This window comes from Miniopterus natalensis, chromosome 6 (assembly GCF_054644295.1).
Source record: "Miniopterus natalensis isolate mMinNat1 chromosome 6, mMinNat1.hap1, whole genome shotgun sequence".
Classification (NCBI taxonomy): Eukaryota; Metazoa; Chordata; class Mammalia; order Chiroptera; family Miniopteridae; genus Miniopterus; species Miniopterus natalensis.
Genome location: NC_142086.1, coordinates 47,698,446 through 47,724,456, shown reverse-complemented (window position 1 = coordinate 47,724,456; position 26,011 = coordinate 47,698,446). Strand labels below are relative to the sequence as shown.

General features: G+C 38.6%; 2 protein-coding genes and 1 non-coding gene across 3 annotated transcripts in view; 1 reads left to right on the top strand and 2 right to left on the bottom strand.

Annotated features, from left to right (window-relative positions):
- The window catches only part of SENP5 (SUMO specific peptidase 5), a 30,696-nt gene extending 22,659 nt beyond the window's left edge, over positions 1-8,037 (bottom strand). Inside the window, exon 1 of the mRNA XM_016200014.2 lies at positions 7,958-8,037. The gene's annotated coding sequence lies outside the window, so the exon portion shown is untranslated. The remainder of the gene's footprint in view (positions 1-7,957) is intronic.
- Positions 8,038-12,158: 4,121 nt separating this feature from the next.
- LOC148092904 (U6 spliceosomal RNA) lies at positions 12,159-12,262 on the top strand. Its single transcript, XR_015714731.1, has one exon. It is a non-coding gene; the product is annotated as a U6 spliceosomal RNA (small nuclear RNA).
- Positions 12,263-17,856: 5,594 nt separating this feature from the next.
- The window catches only part of PAK2 (p21 (RAC1) activated kinase 2), an 80,945-nt gene continuing 72,790 nt past the window's right edge, over positions 17,857-26,011 (bottom strand). Inside the window, exons 14-15 of the mRNA XM_087818219.1 lie at positions 22,179-22,316; positions 17,857-21,722 (exon numbers count right to left, since the gene is read on the bottom strand). Coding sequence (XP_087674345.1) covers positions 21,636-21,722; positions 22,179-22,316 — 225 coding nt within the window. The 3' untranslated portion in view covers positions 17,857-21,635. The remainder of the gene's footprint in view (positions 21,723-22,178; positions 22,317-26,011) is intronic.

The window sequence follows — 26,011 nt, the reverse complement described above, 5'->3', positions numbered from 1 at the left end:
GGCTCTAAAAAAATCAATTAAAAAAATTAGGTCATAAAGTTATATTCACAGAAATATAAGTTAGAAAACTGAAAAAGAGAGCACATGAAATTCAACTTAGATTATCAGATATAATGAAATTCTACCTGATCAAGGAATTCCCCACAATGAAAGTTGAGGAGAAAGTAATGAGTATTCTAACATGATCCTGTTTGCTATACCTGCTTATGATAAAATAAGTTTCAAGGGTCATTTCCTGCCCGGCCAGTGTGGCTCAGTGGATTGAGCGTCGGGTAAGTGCTCCCACACAACTCTCCACCTCCATCTGAGGACTGAGTGACTCTCAGACTAGAAGTCCCATGGCAGCTTGGAGAAAACAAGTTTGATCCCCAGTAGGCGGTGTGCAGGAGGTGGCTGATGTATGTTTCTTTCTCACGGATGTTTCTGTCTTTCCCTCTCTCTCTCCAGCGGAAAAAAAAAACCATTTCCCAATATGCAGTTTTTAATGGAACAGATAAGGGCAGGGAGTCACAAGAGTTAGAACAGAACTTATTTCTAAGTGTTGACCCTGCTTCTCATTTGCTAAGTGACTTTAAGCAAGTCACCCAAATTCTGTGTTCTCACTTGTAAAATGAAGAATGGAAGGGAGAGGGGACCAGATACCATTCAAGATTGATTCCATGTCAAAACGATTTTTTCCATGTAGCAAATTTTTGAAAGGGAAGGTACTTTTGCTTTATATAGTCATCCACAGGCAGTATTCAATAAATGCATATGCAATATCAGTATCTCAAGAGTAATACCAGCCTCCTCTTTGTCAGTCCATCAATGACTTTCTGAATGACTATGTGGGGACAGGACTGTATCAAGTGCTCTTACCCAGTTATGCTCTCAAAATAAATATAAGAAAAAAGAGCCAATGCAGCAACAACTTACAGGAAATGGTGGATGAAAATAATAGTCAAAACCAAGTATGATACCCCTTAGATTTAATAAGATCCAATATTATAGAAGGCTCTCTAGCTAGAAAGAAAGGCACCAACCACTTCAGATGGAGTAGAGGAAATACTAGACTATGAATCAGAAAACCAGTTTTCTAAAATCAGCTTGCTAATAACTTACTAAGAAAAGTTGTATTCCATTCTGTGCATCAGTTTTCTCTGGGGGGGAAAAATGGGGGTGGGGACTGAACACATACTTACCTCAGTTCCCTCTCTAAATTCCATTAAGATGACAAAAATGGATTTTTTAAAAGGCAAAACCACTCAAGGACAAAGATAATGAAAAAGGAGATAAGAGCAATATAATTTTTGAAAGAAGCAAGCAGATGAATGAATGTTACCAGACTTAGCAGGCCAAAAGAGCAGAAACTAAGCCAGTAGTAGGGGAAGCCAAGAAGCAAGCTACAGGACCTCAGAAAGGCTTAAGAATTGGAAATAATAATACCTATGTAGGCCAGGGTATGAGAGGAGTGGGAAAAGGAAGAACTGGTTCAAAGTCTGAATAAAAAAACAGACTCTAAGATCCCTTCTCCTACCCTGGCAGATAACCAAAGTTTCACTTTCTGGGAAGGATGACCCATAATAGTTAGGCACACCATGCATAACTGAGGGCAGGAGTACCATAAGAGGATATTAAATAGGCTTACATAGTGAATTCCCTCCCTAACATCTTTTGCCACTCAGTTCCCAGAAAGGTTTACATCCCCAACAGTATAAGCCTTCTTCTCAGGGGAGAAAGGATGATTCAAAGATAAAAGATCAACAGATACTGATATTTTTGGGATGCCTCAACTAAATAGGCCTAAACAATTACTCTACAGTGTACCCCAAAGTTTAAGAAGCAATGAGAACCCAAGCCCCCCCCCAACACCACACAGCAAGATTAGTTTATCCTTCAGAAAGGGTAAAATATAAGCTATACTAATGGGGATCCCTGGCATAATTTGAAAATGGAATTATATATTGAAAATAAGACACACACACCCCCAACACATTCCTACTCATCTCCCAGACCCTGGGTAGTCTGTCTTATCCATCCAAGCAGGAGATTGGAAGACTTTCTCTAGAGAATCTGATTAGTCCACAAGAAAATACATATAAACAGATATCCCCCCCAAAATGGCCAAGCATAGCCCACAGTGCACCCCAAAGTTGACAAGTCCCATCACATGTTCAGAATTTCCAAGCAACTTCTTAGTGGTGTTTCTTCAAAATGACAGGATAACCAAGAATCGCCAAACTTTTCTAGTAGACCAAACAGATAAAAGCAAAAACTTATATAGAAAAGTCAACTTTAAAAAACTAAGGGGGAGGGAAGGTGAGTTATTTATTGTTATGGTTGTAGACTTCAGTTTAGGAAGATGAAAAAGGTTCATCAATGGTGGTGATGGTTGCACAACAATGTGGTTTGTTAATCCTCACAAAAGGATATTTTTTCCATTGATTTTTAGAGAGTGGAAAGGAAGGAGGAAGGGGAGAGGAAAGAGGCATTGATGTGAGACAAGTACATCAATTGGTTGCTCCTGCACCTGATGCCACTGAACTGTAAACCTAACAATGATTGAAACGGTAAATTTTGTTATGTATATTTTACTACAATGAAAAAAAAACTAACACAGTCCTCAAAGAAGTAAAAGAAAATCTACTAAGACCCAGAGGAAGGCTCATGTTGCATTTACCCCTTTTGTTGTGTCTGATTAGTGGGGTCTGGCTTACAGGTTGCTAGGGCAAGCAGAGCCTGATGGTGTGGCAGATAGGTTTCAGGAGCAATCACCGTTCATTGTAGTACACCACTGGCTAAACCTTTTACTCTTAAGTGAATCTACCTCCCTCCCGGAGACTCAGTAAAACAGTGACTGTTCAAAAAAAGAAAAAAAGAATAGAATGTTAATTTATTTATTTTTTACAGGCACAGAACTTGTAATTTTTACTTGGGTAGGATTTTTTTTTTAAAAGAACAGTCAGCCCTGGCTGGTGTGGCTCAATAGTTAGAGCATGGGTTCCACACACCAAAGGGTCACAGGTTCGATTCCAGGTCACGGCACATGCCCAGGTTGCAGTTCAAACCCCATTAGGAGGCGTGCAGGAGGCAGCTGATGTTTTCACTCTCACACTGATGTTTCTCTCTCTCCCCCTCTCCCTTCCACTCTCTGTAAGAATCAATAAATATATATATATATATTTTAAAGATGAGAATAAAGAATTTCTTAGCCCTGGCTGGGTAGCTCAATTGGTTAGAGTACCATCCCAATACACTAAGGTTTCAGGTTCGATCTCCCATCAGGGCACATACAAGAAGCAACCAATGAATGCATAAATAAGTGAAACAACAGACTGATGCTTCTCTTTCTTTCTCTTTCTAAAATCAATAAATAAATTTTTAAAAAAATTTTCTTAAACTACTTTTTAAAGATATAATTTACATACAGTGAAATGCATAGATCTTAAGGGTTTGCTTTGTTGTTTGGTGTGTTTTTATTTAAAGCATATGCATACAAAATGAAAGGGAGGACAACAGAACCTTTTGGAAGTTGGAATGTAGATTGACTTAAAGACCTAAGACGGTTAAATCTCAAGCTGCAATGAGGAAAGCAATCCAATTTCTATACAACAGTGCCTCAAAACAGGTAAGGAATGGCGGCAGCAGGTTCTATAAGAGGGGTTTGGTAAATACGGTGCTAAAAACAAGAGGATTGGTCAGATCCTACTTCCCACAAACCAGCCTACTACCCCTCAGCCATCTTTGCAGAAGCTTGGAGAATTATTTTCCAGATTAAAACAGTGCTGTGCAATAAAACTCCACAATGACAGAACTATCCTACATCTGCCCTGTCCAATATGGTAGCTGGACACACAGTTATTAACTACTGGAAATGTGTCTAGTGCCACTGAGGAACTAAAATAAGTGGAACAACAGATTCATCTTTAATTTTATTTAATTTCAATTATTTAAGTTGCTACATATGGCCAGTGGTTACCATATTAGACACTGCAGTTCTAAAGGTAAAACAAAGGATTCCTGGACTTTTCTGGAAAACATCTATTACAGTTGTGACAGGGTACCATAACAGAGTTAAAATGAATGTAAGTGAGGGCTTACATACTGAATGCTAAGACTTCTACTCTTTTCCCCAATTTAGCTAACAGATTGCTGGCAGCCCAATTTATAAGCTCTAAGCTAGAGATTTGAAGATTCTTCCTTGGGGAATCTAACTAGCTCAAAGGAAAAGACAACAATACTGCTATTGAAGGTTCTCTAATAAAAGACTCCAGCAAGTGCACCCTAAAACTTACAAATCCCAAGCATGCACTCAGAGCACATGTAATTAAAAGCAACCTCTCCATAAGGTCCCTTTACATTTCTGAGCCTGTATTCTCAGCCATGTTTTGTGTGTTCATGTTCACCAAATATCAACATTCCTTAATAGATAAAACACATACACAAGGAAAAACAGAAGTGAGCTTTCAACTCTTACTAGGTACTCAATGACCCTAGGACAGCTCAAATTCTGAATCTTTAAGGGGCCCAATATTTGGTTAAAAATTTGAAGGGAAGCCACTGGACAGGTTAACTCAAGCATTACTACAAAAAAGTTATTTCTCCTAGAGGTAAAAAGACAGTGATGAGAATAGCTGTTGTGTAGTAAATAAACAGGAGTGGGGTTACCTACCTCAGAAAATGAGGCAGAATAAATGGTTTGTAGTACGAAACAACACTGAAAACAAAACAAATATTTCCCATTGGTATCAGAGGGCATTAATGAATCATAAAAAAAGATCAAGACAGAATTAGAGAATTGTACATTTATGGTATCTACTGATGATACTTTCTTCACATTCAGCCACCAGATATAATGTGGATTAAGTTAAGTATCCAATTTTGGTCTCAAGTCCTTACAGACACAGAAGACTACCTCCAGGACCAGTAAAAAGTAGCCTTCTAAACATTTTTCACTAGGTCTTCGGGTTGTTACAACACTACCCCTGCCTTTGTTCCTATGTTAAATCTTTCCTATTGGTTTTTAAATTTTTTTATTCCATCACCATTTATCCCCTCTATGCCCTCTTCCACCTCCATCCACTGCCTCCTCCTCTTTAATATCAGTTTAGATTAAAATTGTGATCCTGGGTTCATGTCTATCATTTCTAAATACCTCTACTTGAAAATTTTGCTCTGTCAGAATCTGAAATTCAACAATTTCTAAAACTTCAGAATTAAAATATTTCAAACTTGGTTTTTTATTTGAGTCTCACATCATATGTTTCTCTAGACTCTGAATGCATAGACTACATATCTGTTAACATGGCTTTTTTAATCAGCAAATTTAGAATGTTCTTTGTCATCTGGTTGTAGGAAGTTAACATGCTATAGACTGGATCATTTTTAGAAAGAAAATAATTCAGCATCTTCCTTTAGAGGATTTGTGATGTAGGTAGGGTTCATTTCTGGCTCTACTAACACAGAATAGGAATTACTGGAGCAAATTTGAGGGTGAATGTATTTCCCTAAAGAGAATGTTCAACTCTTTAAAATATTACCCCCCCCCCCCAATAAAAGTCATGAGGTTTTCACTGTAACAGGTAAGAAAAGTACACATGAGGCACTTACCACCTCATCAGCTGATGCTTTCTAGGCATCTACCAAATTCTTTAAATCAGTGGTATAGTACAATTTAACCAAGAAAAGTGACTAAAAATTCAAGGACAAGCTTAAAGCAAATACTGAAAGCCTTTAATTAAATCAGGTGTTTATAAGACAATATAGAGCTCAGTTCTCAAACTGAGTTCCATAGGAAGCTGGCTAGTGATACAAAGTTAAGTGGTCATGCATACCAGAATGGGGGGGGGGGGGAGTCTCTATTAGCGCACTGGGTTTACCATAAGCTGATACAAAAACTAAATATTCTTAAATTGGAATTTTTCCATGGTTTATGGAGGCTTGTCACAAAAGCCTACTAAAAAATTTTATTTATAAAGTGATATAATCTTTATATTATTCTGCCAAAAAACAAACCTAAACATTTAGTAAGAAATTTTACTGTAAAATCTACTTTCATCAGAGTATTAAGGAGTCTAACTGCACAGAAAGCTATGAAAACAATTATACATACTGACTTAAGTAACTTGTTTTTAAGTTCTGGGCTCAAGGCACTACAAAACCTGAAATAGTACTATTCATTCAACTGAGGTCATTTGTTAAGGAAAGGAAGAGAAAGAGGAAAATATTAAGAAGGCAACAAATTATTTGGGCATGACATCTTTGAGTCTGTTTATAAACTAAAATGTGACACCTGATCTACATCTGTGTTTTCAACCCATGAGTCACCTGAGCAGCTTTTTAAAACCCACAAATACCTAGGCCCCTCTTCAGAGCCACTGAGGTAGTATCCAGGCATCTAGGGATTGGTTTTATTTCCCAGACTGCTTCTGATGCCCAGCCAGGTTTTGGAACCACTGGATTGATGACCCTCAAGGTCTCCTTCTTGTCCATGACTTAAAATTCCAAATTGATAACTCTGTGTCAAAAGAGCTGAAGATTGCACTTCATTACGTACTACACAGCAGCCATCATCACATTCCACCAGGAAAAAAAAGCATCCTTAATTTGTCTGAACAAGCAATTACAGTAACAGGGGATACTCAAGTCACTGACTGGATCTCCCACCCCTCCTCCCCAAACACTTTTCTAACTTAGAGTCTATTAAATTTCACAGTAGTGAATGTTCTTCTCTCTCCAATACAGAAAAAGGAATCTCCTCAGACTGACTGAGAATTATAATGCCCAGTCACTCAAAAGATTCAAATTCCTGTATTTATTTTCTGTACATTTTCAATTAACATGAAATGTTTTAGAGGCATAGTGAGGGGTTCTCAGAAATATGTGCAAAGAATTCCTCCTAAATGAAACCTCTTCCAGCTTTTCTCCCAAAAAGGGTAAAGTTATTTTGAGTAGGGAACAAAATTGGTTTGAGTCATTCTTCATATACAAATAATGTTTTATCAATAAGCATGAGACATCTGGGTGATTAGGGGACACGGATTTCTTCCTAATGCTGGCCAACCCAAAGCAGAGATTGCAGTTAGATTCCAACCACACAAGATCCTGTATCTTCTCTGGCACCCCTTTCAATACTAAGCTTAGTTATTCTAGACAAAAGGCACAATTAGCAACCTACCATTAAGTGTCCCGGATATTCTTAAACCGAGTTTAACTAGATTCCCCAAACATTTCATGATTAATTTAACGTTCTGCTTTCTTCATTTCGTTTAATTCTCCCATAGGTATAAGAAAGCTCCACTTTACATGCAGTAAAAACTGTCGAAGTGCCCAGCACCGAATTAAAACCAATGCCAAATGGCAGGCTAGGATTTCAACTCAGCGCTTCTGACTGTCCAGAACGCTTCCCGCACCCTCTTCCGCATCCCTCCTCTCCCAACAGCGGGGCCGCACCGTGGAACGGGGGCTGATACTGCCTAGCAGAGACAGAATAGAAAATCAAGTTCCCACCGCCCTAATGTCCAATTGTGCCATACCCGTTCACTAGAACAGGGTCCCAGGAGTGGGGGGGGCGTAAAAGCCAAAGGCAGGCAGGAAGGAGAACTGTCCGAACAAATAAAAACCCTTGACTTCCAAGACGGCAGGGGTTGGAGGTCCTCTAACAGCAATCCTTCCTCTCAACGCTTTCCCCAGCTTCAGTAGAAGCAGCCGGGGGGGCGCTAGTTTCCTCTGCTTCAGCGTCGAACAGCTCGAACTGGAAAGAAACAGGGAAGGACAGCGGTCCCTGAGGACGAGCTCCCTCCCCGCCCCTAGAAAGGTTCAGAAGCGGCCCCGGGAGAAATCCGCTGCCTCCGTGGCTGACGTGGGAGGAGGGCAGCGCTCGAGGCCTCCAGGCCGGGACGCTGAGCTGGCGCGCACTGGGGCGGCAATGGCCAGGCTGCTGTCATTCGGCCAAACTGACGCCCCGGCTCTCGCTTACCTCCGTCCCTCACAGCCCTCACCTGCCCCTCCGCGGGCCCAGATGCAGCGGCAGCTCCCACTGCGGCCCCGCCCTCGCCAGCTCTAGGAAAAGCCCGTCAGCGAGGTGTCCGGCCTGCTCCCAGCGCCTCCGGCCGCTGAGCTTCCTTTGGAGCCGCCGCTAGTGCCGGCGCTCACTTTTCTCGTCACCTCCTCCCGTGCCCTTCCGCCTCAGCCGGGCCTGCGCAGCTTGAGGAGGGGAGGCGGCGGAGACCCGGCGAAGGCCGGCGCCGGGGGCGTGGCTCTGCCGCCCTCCGCTTCCGGCAGCGTGCGCGCCCCCGCCCCCTGGACGTCCGGCCGAAGCCCAGCGATTTGCCGGTGGGAGCTCGCGCCCGTCCCGGCCGCCCCGGCGCGCCCCCGGAACGCCTGAGGACGTGGGGCAGCTGTGCCCTGGAAAGTGCGGTGGCTCTCCAAGGCGGGCTTGAGGCTTCTGCTCAGCACCCGCTGAAGTTTTTCACCTGAAAGGGCTTGGGCCGACCGCTACTCTGTGGTCCCTCACTCCGCTAATCCCTTTTGCTAGAGGCGAGAAAAACCTCATCCTGCTCTGGGAAGCTCTGGCCCAGGCTTTTTTTTCTGGGTCTCCCTTGGTCCCCTTACCCACCGATATCATAATGAGCCTCTTTACCGTCTGTGCCGGCCTCTCAACTAACACTCACCGGGGGCAGAGCCCAGTGCAGTCGCCCCGCGCCGCACAGCGACTGGCCGGCAAGTGCTAAGTCTGTCTGTGCAGTAAACGATGCTTTCAGATGAGAAAGTGACATCAGCCTGATAGATGGAGGCACTACTCATTGAACTTTTTTTTTTTCCAAACTATAAGAGAAAGTTTATTTAGAAAGTCAGGGTTAGAAGTGAGCTGTAAAAGAAATGGGCTCAGGAAACAAGTTAGAGTCAAAAGAAGGTGCCAAAGGCAAGGAGCCTGGGTGGGGAAGACGAGGGGGACAGGGAAGGCTCTGGCCTGCTCCCCAGAGGGAGAGTGCCCATTGAACATTTTTTAATCCTCACCTGACGATATGTTCTCACTGATTTTAGAGAGGGAGAGATAGAAACATCGCTTTGAGAAACATCGATCAGTTGCCTCCCATATGCACCCCAACCAGGGATCAAACCCCTAACCTGGAGTCTAATCAGTGCGCGGTGGACACTCCAACCAATTGAGACACACCAGCCCTGGCTGAACATTTTTGGAATGTAAACAGTCTGTCTCCTGCAAGGCCTCAGCCCAATTGTGGGGAAAGAGAAAAATATAATGCAACACCCTCACAGCTAGAAAATATAACATTAGCAGACTTATGGTGGAAAATAAATTCCATTTTGGACATATTCAATTATGAATAGAGATGGATACAATGGAATACCAAGGGCTGGGTGCTGGGCGCCTTGTGCCCCAGGTGCAAGCAATGAGTGCGCATTGACTGTAAAGATCAAAACAATAGTAAAACTGACTGCAGTGTGCTTTGCTCTTACTTATCACTTACTTTAATACACCTCTTAAGAACTGCTTAGTCTTCATAACTATGACTATCTAGATGTAATGCGCGGAGAAAGTAAAGTTTCCCTTTGGGAAAGGGATCCTTTTTATCTAAATTGCTGAAATTTTAAAAATGAGAATATATTCTGTATTATTTATGTACTTGAAGAAAATTTTATAGAATAAAAATGATTATAGGGAGATGGACTTTCTGAAGTACCTGGAAGCCAGGAAGATACCTAACCTTGTTTTCACCCCATAAGAATGTGGCTTTGGCCCAGCCAGGCGTGGCTCAACAGTTGAGCATGGACCTAGGATCCAGGAGATCGCGGTTCAATTCCCGGTCAGGGCACATGCCCAGGTTTCAGACTCAATCCCATTGGGGGAGTGCAGGAGGCAGCCGATCAATGACGACTCTCTCATCATTAATGTTTCTCTCTCTCTTTCCTTCTCCTTTCCTCTTTCTGAAATCAATAAAGATGTACTTTTAAAAAAATAAAAAGAATGTGGCTTTGGCCCTAGCCGATTTGGCTCAGTGGTTAGAGAGTCGGCCGGGAACTGAAGGGTACCGAGTTCAAGTGTGGACAAGGGACACACCTCTGTTGCAGGCTCAATCCCCGGCCCAGGTGGGCATCCAAGTGGGAGGCAACCAATCGATGTCTCTCTCACACCGATGTTTCTCTCCCCCCCCTCCGCCCCCCTTCTGCTCGCTCTGAAAAGCAATGAAAAATATCCTTGGGTGAGGGTTAAAAAAAAGAATGTGGCTCTGCTGATACCAAGTCTGACTCAAGAACTAAGGGTCAGATATTTCTAAATTCTTCTAGAATGGTGGTTTAAACCTGATTATAGCAGGGTAGTGGCAATAATTGGGTTTCTTTTTCACCTTTGCCAGCATCTTTTCAAGTTAGTGGCAGCAGCGCCCCAAGAGGGAACTCGGGCAAGGAAAAGCCATGGAAGACCATTTGCTCTGGCGAAGTGTGTGACTTCTATTCCTGCTCTAGGTGTCTGCCTCCCCAGTTAAGCTAAATCAGTCACTCCCTCAAGTATTTATAGCAGATACTGTGGGCTCTCCCCACTGATGGATTACAGTGTGCAACACTGCAACTATATTTAAATTACATTCTTTTCATAAGCTATGTAAACATTCCTTCAAAATCAGCTAGAGGCCTAGAAAACTTAAAGTTGTTTCCAGTGAACTCAGAAGAGTTGATGAGTAATGGAAAAGGCTGAAATTCTAGCTGGGTAATGTTGAGCAAATTATTTAACCAGTCTGGCCCTTTTCCTCCCATCTAAAAATGAACACATAAATCCCTATCAGTGATAATTGAAGGAGACAGATGAGAAAGTGCCCTGTAGAAATATAAAGGGATACCATAGATGCTTTGTATCACCCAATATTCCTATGTTGAGACCTACCCCCCAATGTGATAGTACGAAGAGGTAGGGCTTTGGGAGATGATTAGGTCAAGAGGGCGCCCTTATAAGATTCCCCAGAGAGCTCCTTTGCCACATCCACCATGTCAGAACACAGCAGTCTATGAGCCAGGAAGCAGGCCCTCACCAGACACCAAATTTTGCCAGCTTCCTGATCTTGGCCTCCATAGCCTCAATACTGTGATGATAAACTTCTGTTGTTTGTAAGCCACACAGTGTATGGCATTCTGTAATAACAGCATGAAGAGTAAGACACAGGAAGAGCTATAAAAATTGAGATTATACAGTTTTCACATTCAAGTGATGGTGGCCAGTTATAGGCTACATGACCATTCCTCTTTCTTACTGAGAAGCCGATTTTGTCTGGGAAGGTACCAAATGACAGCTCTGACCAATGGGACAGAAGTTGAAGGTTTCTGGGAAAGCTTGTGCTTTCTTGATGTAGGCATCACTACTTCCTGCTTTCCTTCCTCTTTGCCTTTTGATCACCCCCTCTTCTTCCTGCCTGACACCTGGACATTCGGCTGGAGGTGGAGCAGCCACCTTGCATCTGTGTGGCAACAGGCATAAAGAGAGAGGCCTACATGCTGAGAACGACGGAGTGAAAACAAGAACAGAGCCCATGACGATCCTAGATTGACTACACTGGGCTTTTTTTGTGTGACTTAAATTTTTAAGTTCCATTTGGTTACAGTCTCTCTTGGGTACCTGTTACTTGTAGTCAAATTTATTCTTAATATACAGGGGTGAGCAAAAGTAGGTACTGTTTAAGTATCCACTTTTGTTGGTTAAATTACCAGCCATCAGCCCTAGCCAGTTTGGCTCAGTGGCTAGAGTGTTGGCCTACAGACTGAAGGGTCCTGGGTTCGATTCCAGCCAGGAGTACGAAACTCAGTTGTAGGCTTGGTCCCTGGCCCTAGTCAGGGAGTGTGCAGGAGGGAACCAATCGATATGTCTCTCTCACATCGATGTTGTTCTCTCTCTTTCCCTCTTCCTCCCTCCCCCTTCCACTCTCTCTGAAAAGCAATGGAAAAAATATCCTCAGGTGAGGATTAAGAAAAAATTACCAGCCACTGTTACCTAAAAGATAATGATACAAAATAGCAATAAGACAAATAATACAAATACAATAATTAATTGTATACTCACATACTCACAGCTGTAAACCTACTTTGCCAACCCCTGAATATACAGACCAATACCCAAAGTATATTTTTCTTTTTAAATCCTCTTCAGAAAAATGACTATCTAAACTATAATGTTGCTCACTTAGGCAGCACATACACTGAAGTTGGAACCATACAGAGATTAGCGTGGCCCCTGTACACGGATGATACACAAGTTCACGAAATGTTCCATATTTTTAAAAAAACTATAATGTACAGTGTCTCATTATTTCAAGTTATGCAATACTGTAAGATAAAACATGCAACTTCATAATACATTCCAAACAAGAATGTATTGGAGCACAGTATTAGCAATACACTTAAGATAAATTGTGTATAATTTTTAAAAAAATGAAAGGTGGGGGAAAGGGGCAAATAGTTCTGTGCAGCATTCTCAGTTCTCCATCTGCTGCTATATTATTATAAAGGGCTGTCCAATGGATAAGTAAACAACAAAAAGGTAAGTAATGACAGATCACATTTATCAAATGCTTACTATGTGCTAGGAGCTATTGTAAACATTTTATGTGAAATTAATTCATTTGACCCTAAAAAAAAACCCTATGATGTAGGCTCTTTTATTATCACACCCCTCCAAAGAAACAAAAAAACACCAAGTCACAGTAACAATGTTTAGTACACTCTATTAGAATAGTATGGTTACTAAAAGCATGGTCCTCTCACTGGCAAAATTTTAAATTATAACACCCTGTTTTTATTTAGAAGAAACTCCTAGGTTCAAACTGACTATATATAACCACACTCCCCCACCCCAAAGCTTTAACAAAGCTTTGTCTTGCAGTGCTTATTGATGAAGAAATGTGCAGTAACAAGTACTAAAGTCCTCAGACTTCTTGAGATAGTACCTTGATACAAATAATATCAGCTGTGTAATTAAAAAACAAAAACATACTGAAACAGGACATAGCAGGCACACAGTGGAGTGTATCAGTAGTAAAATATGCATAGATGAAAGGAGTAGAAAATTATTTACTTGGCTGACAATGCAAGTTTTATGAAAGTGGCTGATCCATATATCACAAGTCCATGGCCTAAACTTATTTTTCAATGACGCCTTATTCTTGGAACATAGTCCAAAAGATCTATAGATGATCCAGAGAAATGATCAAACATTTAAACACTTCTCATATCACCAAGAAAAAGAGTGCAGTCAAAATAGTGACAATGTCTTATAGAAGCTCCTATGGTTCAAGTTTTTTTAGTTTATTGAAAAACAAAGCTTTTCAACAAAGTTATTAGGAGAAAAACTTAAAAGTATTCTGAAGTGTAAGGAATACTAAATGTGATTAAAATGTCTTCTAGTTTCAACTACAAAACTCCTTGAAGATTTTAATGACAATAAAGCAATCTGAATCAGATTGGACTTTTATACATTCTTTAATCTTATGGCCCAGATCAAATAGTTTTTGAAAATGGTGCATTTCTGTTTTTAAATATAGGAAAAGTCAAAGTGAAGTAATTCATTAAGGAACAGAGAAAAACATTTTTTGGCTATGCTTTCATGATATGCTGTATATACCTACAGATCTAAGAATGAAACAGGAATGTATGTGGCACTGTTACTCTATTTTGATTGTTTAAAAAAAAAGAAAATACAACTAGGGTGAGATGTTTTCACCCACTACAGGACAAACTTGGATTGGTTGATATAAGGTAATATAACAGGTATCTCTTAACAAGTATAACAGAAATGATATATCCACGAGTGTTATTCCTTTCACATATAGAGAGAATATGTAGTGATATTTATAGGTCACTTATTTATTGAACACGTGTTCCTAGAAATATTTCTAGCCTTTTCCCCCTAAAAGGTATATAGGTAAAACAATTATAATCAGGATTATTGAGGTGATAATATTTTTATAAATACATAGGTAATCGACTCTTAATTTCTGACCAAGAATCTGTTTCTTAAGGTCTCTCTCTGATACATAGCACATTCCTAGATAAGCCTTTCTTCTTTGGTTCTCAAGGAATGAGAACACTTTAAGACTAAACAAAAGGAAGGGAAATCTGTTATTCAATGTACATTACAAACTGTGAAAAAAATTTTAAGAATTTGAGGCTTTTGTCACCACTCTCTCCCTCCAATTGCTAAATTCACCAATAGCGGCTTGCATGTTGTATATTCAATGGTGAAAACAGAATCCTACTAAAAGTTTACCAAATTGATACCAACATCATATTCTGGACCTTACTCCAAAATAAATGCCAGGTATTAGCATTTTTTAAAAGCTAGGAATAAATGCCCTCTATTTCACAAGAAGTCTCATAACCAGTAGAACCTTAGGAATTCTCAAAAACACCAGTGAGCACACTAGCTAACAGCTGAGGGAGTCATCTTTTTGATGGTCTGAGAATCTGGAAATTCAGTAGTTATTGGTGATGTTGGTAAGGGTAGTTTCAATGATGTGTTGAGGACAGATACAATATGCAAATGAAGTGGAAAACAAGAACTCCGCTCTCCTCTTTCCAGAAGCTTAGTTAAGAAAATTCAAAGGAAGTTTGTTTTAAAAGGAAGATATGTAAACATGCTTGTTTTGCTGAGATTGAGAGGGAAGAGCAACAGGTGAGGCAGGACAAGTGAGAGCAGCCTGAGGACAAGGGAGGTGGTGAGAGATGGAGAAGAGATCTTCGGTGGGGTTAGCTGCTAAGATGAAGAACATCCTCCACTGAGACCAAAAGGAAGGAGGCAAAGAAGGAAATCCAGAAAATTCTGGCGATAGGGTAGAAGAGTGTTCAGATGGTGGAATAAAGGGGTTGGGAGTCATGAGAGAGAGAGCCTGGAGAAAAAGGGAGAGAAAAAAAGTCCTATGAGCAAAATGAATGGCTGGTGGACAGCACCTCGAGCCCAGCTGAGAACTGAGAAAAATCAATGTGTAAATGAGTTAGCATTTGTTTAGTGCAGTGCCAGACAGTGCTATACTACTGTTGTTACAGAAACGGCATTAATCTGCAGGTATTCATCAGACATCTCTAAGAAAAAGAAATCTTTATGTGACAGTTAAAAACGAATAAAAATAATACAGAAAAAACACACAATTCAAGGCGGGGGGGGGGGGGAGCTTGAAAAAAAAAAAGACCACTTATGGCTTGAATGTTTGCATCTTCCCAAATTTATGTTGAAGTTCTAACTCCCACTGTACTGGGATTTGAAGATGGGACCTTTGGGGGGTAATTAGGGTTAACTGAGGTCATGAGGGTGGGGCCTCACAATGGGTTAAGTGTCCTTATGAGACACCAGAGATAGCTTTAAGCACACTAGCAAGATGGTGGCAGCCTACATACCAAGAGGCTTTGGAATGAAACCTACCTTGCTGGCATCTTGATCTTGGACTTCTGAGCCTCTGAACTGTGAGAAATATATTTCTGTTGATGAAACCACTTGGCCTATGGCATTTTGTTATGGCGGCCTGCACTGACCAAGAAAAAACTCTTACAATTAATACCTCAGGAAAGATATTGAGTTTGTGAAATAAGAACAGAAGGCTGTAAAAAGGGAGATCAGAAAACAAGAATGAGCTTTTGGAAATTAAAAATCTGATATTTGACATATGTTCAAAAAAGGGTCAGAGGTCAAATCAGGAAAATTCTCTCAGAAAGTTAGAAACAAAAGGCAAAGAGATGGAAAGCAGGGGGGAGAGAGAGAAGAAATACATAAGATTAATGCTGGAATTCCAGAAAGAAATAATGGGGGGAGAGGAGGATGTGGCGATTATTAAAGAAATAATAGAAGAATTTCCCAGAACTAAAGGAAATAAGTCTGTGACCAAGACAGCCTGCTAAATGCCCAAAGCTAATTAAAACATATGTACCTTCACCAAGACACAGTACATGTTAGAATTTCAGAACAAAATCTCCTGAAGCAGAAAAATGGGTTACATACAAAGATGTTATCAAAAATGGCAGGTTAAAAGACAATGAAGCAGTGACTTCAAAATTCTCAAGGAAGATGATTTCCAACCCCAAATCCTGTAGTATCAGTTAAACATGAGCCATTTTCAGACATGCAAGTTCTTAAAAATCTTACCTCTATGTAGCCTTTCTCAGAAAGCAAGTCACAGATGTACTTCTCCAAAATAAGGGGGAAAATCAAGCAATTAGATATGATGTTCAGGGAACAAAGGATCTAACTCAGGAGAAAAGTGAAATTGAGTTTCAGATGCCAGAGGGGCAGGCGGCCTGGGGAGCAATAGTCAAGTCCAGGAAATAAGGAGCTTCATCATCTGAGAATGTATAGAAAATAGTTTTCAGAGGGCTTTTGTAATTTTGTGGTGCTTTGGGGAAAACTTAGTGATAAGAATATAGAAATTTTCAAAGAAAACAAAAAGACAAGAAAATTAACAACAGGAAAAACAGAGTTGTAAAAGAAATGACATGTAAAGATAACCTGACTCAAGTGAACACACCCACATAGTCATAAGATAAAAACTGTATACTCACTGAATAAAAAATTACCATCTCTCTCAATTGAGAGACTAAAGAGAGTAGAAATGAGAGAATGGGATGGTATGATAGCACCCAAATTTTCAATCGTCATAATAAAGTAAAACTTAGAAATGTCAAGAAATACCTGTATAAGTATATAAAGTGATTAATGCACGCCAAGAACAGCTCAGAGTTAAAAAAAAGGATGCTTCTATGGAGCAGGACTTGGCACGGGGAAGTTTAAAGCTGGGAACTTGCACTGTTTATTACAAGTCCTTTAAGATTAGTATTAATTTTTTTAAAATAATTTTTAAATTTTTAAATTGATTTTTAGAAAGAAGAGAGAGGGAGCGAAACATCGATCGGCTCTCTCACGCACACCCCCTACCAGGGATCTAGCCCGTAACCCAGGCATGTGCCCTGACCAGGAATCAAACCGGCAACCTTTTGGTTCACCTGGAGGTGCCCAACAGAGCTACATTGGCCAGGCCAGATTAGTATTAATTTTTAATATATGTACATTACTTTGTTAAAAACCTAAAATAACTAGGCCTTTCCCTTCGTTGTTCTACTCCTGCTCTTCGAGAGAAAAAACTTGTTAAATAATTTAGCATAAAAAATGATTTCCTAAAATAAAAAAATGCCACAAATATCAAAATAGTGGTAAAGCATGCATTAGGCTCATATAAGTAGTGCTTTTCAAATCAACCATACAGGCATATTTGAACTTTTCTTAGGCAAAGTTTTAAGTATTTGCTATAATTAAAAAAATACAAATGTAAACAGCTTCACAATGTAACAAATATATTTTAAGCAGTCATTGCCTATACCCCCCATTTCAAGCTAAAAAAAAGTGTGAATTTACTTTTTGATAGTGAACTCTCCATATTGCAGCTGTTCTCCATCTCAGGATATCCAACATTCCAACTTAAATGCATATAATGAAGTGATGCCTTAAAGTATTGTACTTTTAAAGTTCTCTTGGTGCATTTAACACAGAAATGCTAGTATGATTCTTATTACTTTAGCCAGGTAAGCATTAGACTTTCTGGCCAAGTTACTAGAGGTATCAAATAGATCAGAAATGTTTCCCTGCGTCTGACAGCCAGAACATTTTTAAGAGATTTACTCTCAACCTGGTTTAGACTAAGAGGGAAGGCTCATGCTTACTACCCATAAATTTCTAGAAGCCTTTCTAATTTGGACTTTGTAATACATTAAAAATGGTGCCATGACATGCTTAAAAAACATTTATCCTTAAAAATACTAGAATGCTCTTTGAAAACCTATCACACTTACTCTTTTAAGGTATTCTAATTTAAAGAAGTTTAGAAAAGGGAAAAATGAACATAAAAAAGTTTATTTCTAGCCCTGAAAGAACAAAATTATTGAACAAAGTCATCAAATACAGCAGTTAATATCAATGTAACAATTAAATAATTGAATGGGATTAAATTAAAAGTCAATATAAAATTTGAAGACAAAACAGAAAAGCTGCTTTCACTTAATTACATTTCTATCTACCAAGACCCCCCACCCCCCGAAAAAAGCAACACATTCCTACCAAAAATGTTCAATTCCAAATATATAATTCTCTGCTTTTCTTAATACAGGATGAAAATTTGCTTGACAAATTTTCATACATTTCTTTCTCCCTCTCACTTAGCAACATTCTAGAATGGTGAATGAGAGAAACTTCAGTTTTCTCAAGGCCAGGCCAGTGCTTGATTCTTTGTAATTCCCACAATATCTACCACAGCCAAAGTGGTCAATAAGTGTGCTGAGAAAAAAAAGTATGTATGTGTTTTCCTTTCTTATACACACACATTAATATGCACTATGGAAAAACTGATTTTAATTGTTTAAGTATCTGTTGTGGGAGCAACAGACAAGGAAGAGAATCATTTTTTAATACTACTATGAAATTCCATTATAAAAACAAAAAAGAGTTCTAATCTGGATTTTGACTATGTTCTAGAATTGATTTTTTTTGACACTTCACTAGATATGAAACTCAGTACATTTTAAAACTTTTAGATTAAAAAAAGGATGCAAATTCTTTACGCACTCAGTTTTCTCTAACTATAGCTACTGCTTGATCAGATCTAGAATTCTTCTGGCTAGAATACAGTATATTTAAACAAACGTGTTTATGTGAGCCCTAAAAGAAATACTCATAGGTAGTTTTAAATTGCTTATTAAAGGCACAGGTTCATTTAGGACTGGTGGTAACTAGATAAGCAGCTTAATATTTATATGTGGAAGGGAAGAAACTTTATATTATGTGCCAGGCACTCAACACATGAAGAGAGAATTGTGTTAGCCTTGGTTTATGATGCTATCACAATCACTCTATTTGTTTACTATTCTAGGTAGGATAAAATACTCAATATTTTCATGGTTTCCCAGTTTTAACTGTCCCTAAAAGCAGCAAAAGGAACAAAAGGAGAAGGAAACTTTAAGACTGCTAGAGTCTAAAATATAATAAATAAGTACTATAGTAATACTGTCCTAATAACACAAAAGGACTAATGTAACTTTTAGATTTCAATGGGAATTTTCATTCTAAAGTGATGACAAAATGGGTGAATACAAAAGGCAGGTAATTAGAAAACATGAATCTTGATTCAAATATAATTTTTCTCTCAACAAGATCTAAACATTTTAATTTAAAATTAACTAATAAATCACAATTCCATATTGCTTTTAAGATTATTTTGTTTAAAAATGACACATTTCAGGATTAACCAAAGTATATTTCTATTACAAGTTAGTTTATCCAAGTAAGTAAAGAATAAACCACAGTGTAGCTCCCTTAACCCAGGAGTCAGGTTTTAATGACAAAGTCCGTTGCCAGCAATGGACGTGCAGGTAACCATCAAAAGTTGTAAATACAAACCCCAAACTGCTTCTATAAATTGAAAAGACCTTTGTTGAGTCACAGGAATAAAAATGGGGCATTGGCACTATGTTCAATGAATATGGTCTTTATGACTTATGCACAGAAGTGCCGTCTACAGTGGTCATGATGGTCAGTCTTATCATCTAGTTGGTTTTCATTGGTAACATCTTCTTCACCATAATCCATCCAGACAATTTACAAAGAATGTTCAAATCTGGAATTCAGAGAGGCAATGCAGCTTTCCACCAGAAGTAAACCAGCTTGTTTCTGTAATTTAGAAATAGCTGTAGAAGGCCAATATAATCCAGAGAAATATGAAATCAAGAATCAAATTGAAAACAGAGACCATTAAGTGCTGTAGATAAAAGTTTCATTAACTATTTTATCATTTCTGTGAAAACCTTCCTGCGCTATCAATAAAAAACAGCCATTTCTATCCTTACCCCTATATCTTATACAGAGATGATGGGAATGATAGGAAATAAAACTATATTAGTTCCTCACTAATGTACTCCAAAACATCAAAATTGGTTTTATTCATGATTTGTACTATTACAAGATAGCAAGTAAGTATGAAGTTAATTAGGAGAACGGTGGGAACATTCCCATGTTCCAGAACCAAACCACAGATTTTTCTCTTTTACGTAGCTCTTGGTATGCCAGAAGGGACAATACTGCATCCAAATGCAAAACAATAAAAAGATAAAAAATAAAAAAAAAGGAGAGTCAGAAGAGACAGGGAGGGAAAAAGAGAAGAGAAGGCACTCTAATTAATGCTATAGGTCACAGACCTTTTAAATCTTTAAAATAAAAAAAAAGTATTGCTATCAACAAGCACATTTCATTTTTCTTCCTTTCTCCAGTTTTTTACATGAATATTATTTACTTATTTGAAAAAAAAATCTAAAGTAACTCAACATCTGAAATGATCCATGAATTTATCAAGAAGTACTTTGTCACTTAAGTTCTCAGACAGTAAAATGTTGGTAATGGGTTGGGAACAATGTTTATAACAAATCTCTACAATTTACTGGTCAGTAGCTGCATCTCTATGTAACTGACAATTCTCTTCTGTGAATATAATCTTACCTAATTATTTTAGAGTTCACCAAGGTTCAAGTCTCTCACTTTGTCTCTACTAGCTCCAAATATTTTTCTCCTTTAAATGGAAAAGACTTAATTTTTAAATTCTGAAAAGTCTATGGTTATTACATTATATACCGGGGGGGGGGGGGGGGGGGGGCAGTAGGGTGAGAGAGTTAATTGAAAAACAAACTAAAATTACAACATATACAGAAACTTATTTCCAAAATGAAGGGAACAAAGGGAAAGGGGCACGTAGCGGCACTAACAAAAGTTGGAACAAGAACAAACGACACTGGTTCCTGAAGCCAAATTAGAAGACGAAACAGTCAAAAAGGAAACAAAACTATAAAGATTATAGTCAATGGGATTCTTTTTCTGCCTCAATCAATGATTTAGTTATAAATATAGATTATTAGTTTTCTCTCTATACATGTAACAAATGCCAAACACTTCACTACCATGAAATTTCTAAAGTTGACTTTCACATTTGTTAAAAACGGTAAAAATCACATAGTTTTCTTCCCTTCCCCCAGTTCATATTCTGAACTGAAATATTACATGTACAATAGCTGGCTCTAACTTCTGCACAAAGTTAAACCATATCAAGCTCCTTTGCCAATATAAGGAGCTATACAATTTCTATCAAACTTGCCTCAAGTTTAGGCCTAAGAAAAACTTCTCAAAGCAACTCAAAAGGAGCAAGTCAAGGAAAAAGAAGGCTACAAACAGAGAAAAGAAGACTAGCAGATGAAACAAATACTCTGAAAAACTCAAATCTACTCTTCAAGTACTGAAAATACCCCATAAGGGACAATGAATGGGAGCTATTACAATGAAGTCAGCAAATAAAATGCAAATCTCAAGCATGATAAATGGCCCTGATGGGCTGTCTGCTGAAAGAAGTAAGGCTAGTGATTCAGTCCACAATTCCTTTTGGACCCTAAAGAAGGGATTCAATAGAAAGTTGTCATTCTGTTTTGCAATTTTTTCTTGGTTGTCTTCAGGAAGTAGCAGTTTGCTTTTTTCCTCCATGTTATGCAGGCCATTTCCTTAAACCCCAAAAGTGTAATAGTTTTCATATATTAAAAGACTTCTTTTAGAAATGGAAAGAGAATATGAGGCCATGGCAGTGATGTTAACGATTACTCTTCATTGCTTCTTTAGCTGCCATGATCAGCGGTGTCAAGCTAGACAATGGTTTGGCCAGTTTCAGGAAGGGATGCTGCCAGAAAGAGGGGAGGAAAAAAATGTATAAATGTCACCAGCTTAGAAGCAAGATATTTCCTTTCAATTAAAGCCCCAAAGATTTTAATGGACCATAATTTATTTAATAAACATGTATTTCAATACCTGCATAAAATCAGCATAACCAAAACTTATCACTTTTATAGTAGAAAGCATAGTCTTTTTAGTTTTTCTAATATTACAAAATCTCAGTTAAATGTCCCAGATACTCATGCCAGCAATGAACTGGTCTGAGAATTAATAATATGCAAAAACTCATATCCTTATCATAATCTGAAGGGTATTTCAGTCCCAGCAATGAAATCCTAACCTGCGGCAGCTGCCATGCTTCTGATGAATGAGCAGGAAAATGTAACTAAAAGCCCCATGTGAACTTCGTCTGTTACTCAAAAAAGTCAACTTTTTCCAAAAATAGTTTCATTTCCAAATTCACCTGTAACAATTCTTTGGCTGAACCCCTTTTCTCCACATCCATCTCCAAACATCGATTTAAGAAATCCCGAAATATTGAGGAAAGTTTCTCTGGGTTCTGAAGTTCTGGAGTTCCGTTAGTTGCTATCAGGTACAAGGCCTAAAAAAAAGAACACCTTTTATATTCTTAAGGTAGTAACTCAACAAAGTGAGAAAGCACTTCATAAAGTTTATGGATTTTTTTCACTTCCATAAAGACAATCACCATAAATAATGAAGTGAGGTTAGTATCATTTCTACATATTTGGATTAGATACTTTTCCTTTATTTTAGATGTTACATTTCTTTAATTGTTTTTCAAAAATTAGCTTCCTCTTTTGTGTGTGTGTATGTGGGGGGGGGGTTTATAAATGCCATACATATTGATAAAAGAACTGTAACATGTAAGGGTATAAAGAAAATGACCACAATCCCACCATTAACATATAGTATCCCATTTATCTTTCTCAAGCTTTTTTCAAGTCACACCACATTTCAAAACAATGTAGTTTATTGAAACCTCTTTTTTAAAAAAACTAGTTATATTTATGTAACTATAGATGAAGAGGCACAACACAGAGGATTTTTAGGACAGTGAAAATACTCTGCATACTATAATGATGGACACATGCTATTCATTATACATTTGTCCAAACCCACAGAACGTACACCACCCCAAGCATGAACCCTAATGTCAATTATGGACTCCGGGTAACAATGATGTGTCAATGTAGGTTCACCGACTGTTAAGAAATGTAAGCTTGCCCTGGCCAGTGTGGCTCAGTTGGAGCGTCGTCTTGTACACCAAAAGGTGGTGGGTTCGGTTTCCAGTCAGAGTGTGTGCACAGGAGGCAACTGATCAATGTTTCTTTCCCTCCCTCCCCCTCTGTCTCTCTCTTCCCCCCACCCGCGTCCTCTCTCTAAAATCAATTAAATAATAATAAAATTGTTAAAAAAAAGAAACTGTAAGCTCTGGTGAGAGATGTTGATAATGAGGCTACACATGTGTGGGGGAGTGAGTATACAGGAAATATGTACCTTCCTCTCAATTTTACTGTGAACTGAAAACTGCTTTTAAAAAAGTCTAAAAACAAACAAACTAGCTATATCCCCACCCTCATCATTATTAATAACAGAATAAAGCTAGAAAATTATTTTAATGGCTGAATGACTAGTGTCTTTAATTATATGGATGTTTCATTTAGCCAATCCCCTCTGGAAAATCCCTGTATTCTTTATATATTTTTCTAATTTTCTTTAAATTCCTAGAAATGGAATTTTAAAAAATTAATAAACTGTTTTTAGAAGTTTTAGATTTATAGAAAATTCAGCAGATAATACAGAGTTCCCATATTTCACCTCCTCTCCAATCTTACATTAGTATGATACACTTGTTACAAGTGATGAACCCGTATTGATACACCTTCATTAAACAAAATTCTAGAGTATACATTAGGGTTCATTCTTTGTACTACACAGTTCTATGGGTTCTGGCAAATGCATACTGTCATGTACCCACCACCATTCAGTATCATACAGAATAATTTATTTCACTGCCCTAAAAATCCCATGCTCTTTATTCATCATCCCCACCCCCCAAAAGCTCCTGGCAACTACTCATCTCTATATAGTTGGAACCATACAATACATGTAGCCTTTTGAAACTGGATTCTTTCGCTAAGCAATATGCATGTAAGGTTCTTCTTTTTGTGGTTTGATAGCTTATTTCTTTTTATCTTTTTAATGTTATGAAATAACATTCTATTGTAAGGATGTACCAGTCTATTAATATATTCATTTTTTATACATTTCACAAATTAGTTGCTTCCAGTATTGAGTAATTATCAATAAAGATTATGAAAACACTTGTGTGTAGTTTTTGTATAGACATAAGTTTTCAACTTATTTGGTAAATAATAATGAGCATGATTCTGGATCATATATTAAGAGTATGTTTAGTTTAGAAGGAAACTGTCAAATTGTCTTCCAAAGCAGCCCAACCATTTTGCATTCCCACCAGCAATGAATGAGAGTTCCTTTTGCTCCATGTCCTTACTGGCACTTGGTATTGTCAGTTTTATGGATTTTAGGCCATTCTAATACGTATATAGTGGGATCTCTTTGTTGTTTTAATTTAGCAATTCCCTAATGACATAATGTTGAACATCTTTTAATAAGCTTATCTGGAATCTGTGTGTCTTCTCTGGTGAGTTGTATACAGAACTTTTGCCCATTTTAAAACTGAGTTGTTTGTTTTCTTACTGTTGAGTTTTAAGAATTCTCTGTATATCTGGGTAACATTCCTAAATAAGATAGGTGTTTTGCAAATAATTTCTTTCAGCCTATAACTTGTCTTTTCATTCTCTTACCAGTGTCTTTCTCAGAGAAGAAGATTTCAGTTTAATAAAGTATGCTCTTTCATGGAACATACTTTTGATATTGTATCCAAAAACATCTCCAAACCCAAGGTCACCTGGAATTTCTAATGAATTATTTCAAGTTTCTGCCATCAAAAAAGGATACCAACTGACACTTGAACCATCACTACATGAGTGTGCCCACTTCCTTGTCACTTAGGTTCACTTCTCTTTACATGACATTTCCCCCCAAATTTTCAAACATCTACCAAACACTATTATCATCACTAATATTATAATTCAGAGCAATTCCAATAGCTACAAAGATGCTTGTTACTAATGATTCCCTGACGTCTTCTCTGATGCTCTTGTCCTTTAGCCTACCTCAGCCACACGCACCCATGGTCACACCCTGTACTTTAACACCACCAGTAACCGCAACTCTTAAATCTCAGTTGCACTCCATCTCCTATCTTTTCACTCCTAGTACCCTCACATCAGTGATCCTTTGACTCCACTGGACCTGAATAAATCCTACTGATCTTCCAGTGTCCATCATTCTTTTTTTTAAAATGTTTTTATTGATTTTAGAGAGAGAGGAAGGGAGAGGGAAAGAGAAGCATCGACAGGCTGCCTCCTGCACGCCCCCTACTGTGAATTGAGCCTGAAATCCGGGCATGTGCCCTGATGGGGAATCAATCCAGTGAACTCTTGGTTCATGGGCTGACATTCAACCACTGAGCCACACTGGCCTGGCCACCACTTTTTTCACATAATCACTTCTTTGACCCTCTTGCACTTTACAGCATTCAGTGGCTAAATGCAGTTAAAACTCTGCCTACTCCTTGCCTGCACCTATGCAGCTAAGTGTGGTCAAAGAAAAAGATATATCCCTGCTGACTGGGATCACAAACCTCGTACGGGCCCTTAGTGCTTCCAGCGTTCATACTAGATTTCATTCACTCTCCCTCTCCTGTTTCTGTTCTTGTCGCATTTTTCTTGGCTGTGACAATTTCTCAGACTTCTCTTTTCTTATGATAATTCTGACAGTTTGAAGGAGCAGGATGCCCTTCTATTGGAATTTGATGTTTTTCTCATGGTTAGACAGAGATTATGTTTTTTTGGGAGGACGATAACAGAGTTAGAGTGCCATTTTCATTGCATCTTATCAAAGGTGCATACTATCAACATGACTTAGGACTGGTTCATGTTCACTTCATCACCTGGCTGAGGTAGTGTTTGTCAGGGTTCTCTACTGTAAAGTTACTTTTTCCCCGCTTCCCAAACTGTGCTCTTTGGAAGGAAGTCACTGTGTGCACCCTATACTCCTCCTGCGCCCCTTTGACATGGTCCCCATCAGTATGAGCTTTATTCTTTTTTTTTTTTAATTTTATTTTTGTTTAAAATATTACAGATGTCCCTTTTTCTCCCCAATGACCTGTTCCACCCCGTCCCTTCC